General features: G+C 43.7%; 1 protein-coding gene across 1 annotated transcript in view; it reads left to right on the top strand.

The window, feature by feature from the left end:
• Positions 1-996: 996 nt before the first annotated feature.
• LOC104524627 (neuropeptide FF receptor 2) overlaps positions 997-2,875 on the top strand; it is a 2,527-nt gene continuing 648 nt past the window's right edge. The window contains 4 exon segments of the mRNA XM_010167563.1: positions 997-1,363; positions 2,082-2,181; positions 2,687-2,871; positions 2,874-2,875. The exon segment at positions 2,874-2,875 is cut by the window's right edge and continues 648 nt beyond it. Of these exon segments, the coding sequence (XP_010165865.1) occupies positions 997-1,363; positions 2,082-2,181; positions 2,687-2,871; positions 2,874-2,875 (654 nt within the window).

Here is a 2,875-nt window from a genome sequence, read left to right as displayed (position 1 = left end):
AAGCAGTCAAATAAAAAGCTTGATGTCCCTTATGTCCAAGCCATTGCACCAGCAAAAGGATTGCTACTACAACACAGCAGGCGTGGATAGTTGTAGCTTGAAACTGAGATGACACATTATCGTGAGTTTAGACTTGAAAAAAGTCTTTCTTGTAGTTTTTGCCAACAGTAATCTAATAAAATATAAAAGGGGAGAATTTACAGTGTGAATAAACCACATGGGAAAAGTATTACTCACATTTTATAGCAGGAAACAGCAACATGGGGAGATTAACAATTCCCCAAGATTACACGGGAATTCAGTAGCAGAGCTAGGAAATAGATCCAGCTATCTTGTACTTCAGAAGGTTTTAAATACAGTGTAGTTCTTTATCTTTGCAGGCTCACCTCCTGATCTCTGTAGCTTTTAAGCAGGGAAATAAAATCAGCTGTGGTCTAATACCAACTGTATATAAAAATATTTCATTTTCAATGAAATGGGATTGGATTAGATACATTTGAGCAGAACATTTGTGCCATCACTTCAGAAAGCTTTAATTTAATCACTGTTTTTCATGGCTCAGCAATCTCACTGTTGCCTAAATGCCAGATTACTCAAGCTGTTGAGTAAATGGATTTCTTAAGAATACTGATTTTTACTTTTACTTTTTTCCCCTCAAAATAAACTGTTCAGGTTGTTGATTTGTTTACTTGATATAACACAATAGACCAGTTGACATCCTGTCTGGCTTTCCTCTCCTTTGGGAAAGGAAGGACTTAACCTATAGAGCTTGCAGAAGGAAGAAAACCTTCAGCAGTCTTACTGGTCACTTTTGTACAGCTGTGTTGTAAAATCAAACTAATAGTATTTGTTGCTTTTCCTCTCTGGAGAGGCTCAGAACACGGACTGTTAAAACCAGCCATGGAGGGATGAGTAGCCATAAGCTTTGCCTGTATTTCAGCACACAGTATGTCCAAACCAGTCACGTTTCTCCAGATCATTTTCAAGCAGACTAAAATGACCTTCTCAAAAATATCTTTCAAGGCACATTACAACATCAGTAAGAAAATGGACTCCAATTCTTCGTTCGCTTGGCCTCACGCGCTGAATTATAACGGGACATACAAGTACCTCTACTTAGAAGGCAACGTCTCCTACGTGGACTTCTACCTTCACCAGCCTTCAGTGGCAGCTGTCTTCATCATCTCTTACCTCCTCATCTTCCTCCTCTGCATGGTCGGCAATGGAGTGGTTTGCTTTATTGTCCTGAGGAGCAAACATATGCGTACGGTCACAAACTTTTTCATCTTAAACCTGGCTGTCAGCGATTTACTGGTGGGGATCTTCTGCATGCCCACCACCCTCCTGGACAACATCATTGCAGGTAGGCTGGTTTGCACCAGATGGCAGAAAGAGCTCGAGGGGGACTCGCCTGCATTTCTGAGGGCTGGCCTCCCTAGGAGCCCTCAGAGCTGGGTGCAGAGTTCTGAGTGGGCTCTACAGGCATTTCAAGTCCCTGGAAGTCAGAGGTGAGGAATAAAAGCCTCTAACACACCTCCTGGCTGGGGATGTCCTTGATGGCTTCCCATCCCTCATCCTTAGGAGGGATGCCCCCTCCCTGGAAGTGTTTAAGGCCAGGCTGGATGAGGCTTTGAGCAACCTGATCTAGTGGAAGGTGTCCCTGCTGATGGCAGGGGGATTGGAACTGGATGATCTTTAAGGTCCCTTCCAATCCAAATCATTCTATGATTCTATGATTCTCCCACTACCAGGTTCTATGTTTAGGAAGACTTGGCAGATGCCATGAGCCAGATGCAGAGAACAATCTGCATCTGTAGTGGTCGATTCCCTTTCTCGTCTTGAAATCTCATTTCAATGGGATGTTAAACCACAAACATTTGCTTTGCTGTTTTTTGGAACATCAGAAACTCACCCAAGGCATTTGGCAAAGCATGTGTCTATGTAACCTCTGCCTCCCTAACCCCTGCTATGGCCTGACAGAGCAAAAGAAATGTGTTAGTTCTGGGGTGGAATTTTTTCTTAGTGTATAAGCACAGTGCTGCAGTGAGATGCTGCAACTGCAATTGCCTGTTTCCTTCCAGGGTGGCCGTTTGGGAGCCTGGTGTGCAAGATGAGTGGGATGGTCCAAGGAATCTCTGTTTCTGCCTCTGTCTTCACTCTAGTTGCTATTGCTGTAGACAGGTAAGATGCTGCAAAGACTGTAAACTGTTCTTTTCATCTCCCTCTGGCCACCTGACCATGGTGAGGCTGATTCATTAATAAAAGTGTCTGAGTCTAAAGAGCAGCCACAGCAATTTTCTCCACCACTGGTATCTCTTAAAGATGGTGCAGCTTGGCTGCAGCTGGCTGCCTGGATTGGTTTGTTCCTGAGCTATTAAGCTGGATAGCAGAGATGCTAGTATCTGTTTTGGTTAAATGAAGTAGCAGAAGCAGCAGGCTGATAAAGAGACAGATCAAAGTGAAGAAATTTTCACAGCAAATGTGACTTTTTGTTAAGATTGTTTTTACCAACACAGCTCTTAAATGGAGCAACTAAATGCAACTCACTGGTTTAGGCAGGATGAGGAGATGATTCCATCTATACTTTTAAAAACCATACAATTTAAAACGCACATATATGCTTGCCTGTTCGATTAAGCATTCCTTAAACGGCTTCTCCACGTGTCCCCGGGTGTCTTTGTCACAGGTTTCGATGCATTGTTCATCCCTTCAAGCAGAAGCTGAGCATTTCAACTGCAGTCGCCATTATAACAGTCATCTGGGTCCTGGCCATCACAATCATGTGTCCTTCCGCAGTCATGCTGCAGGTACGAGAAGAGAAGCATTTCAGGGTGATCCTTGGCTACGGCAATCAAACCCGCCCTGTCTACTGGTG

Source organism: Antrostomus carolinensis, unplaced genomic scaffold, assembly GCF_000700745.2.
Source record: "Antrostomus carolinensis isolate BGI_N321 unplaced genomic scaffold, ASM70074v2 scaffold9435, whole genome shotgun sequence".
Taxonomy (NCBI): domain Eukaryota; kingdom Metazoa; phylum Chordata; class Aves; order Caprimulgiformes; family Caprimulgidae; genus Antrostomus; species Antrostomus carolinensis.
The sequence above is the reverse complement of the archived record's forward strand: the minus strand, read 5'-3'. Positions and strand labels throughout refer to the sequence as shown.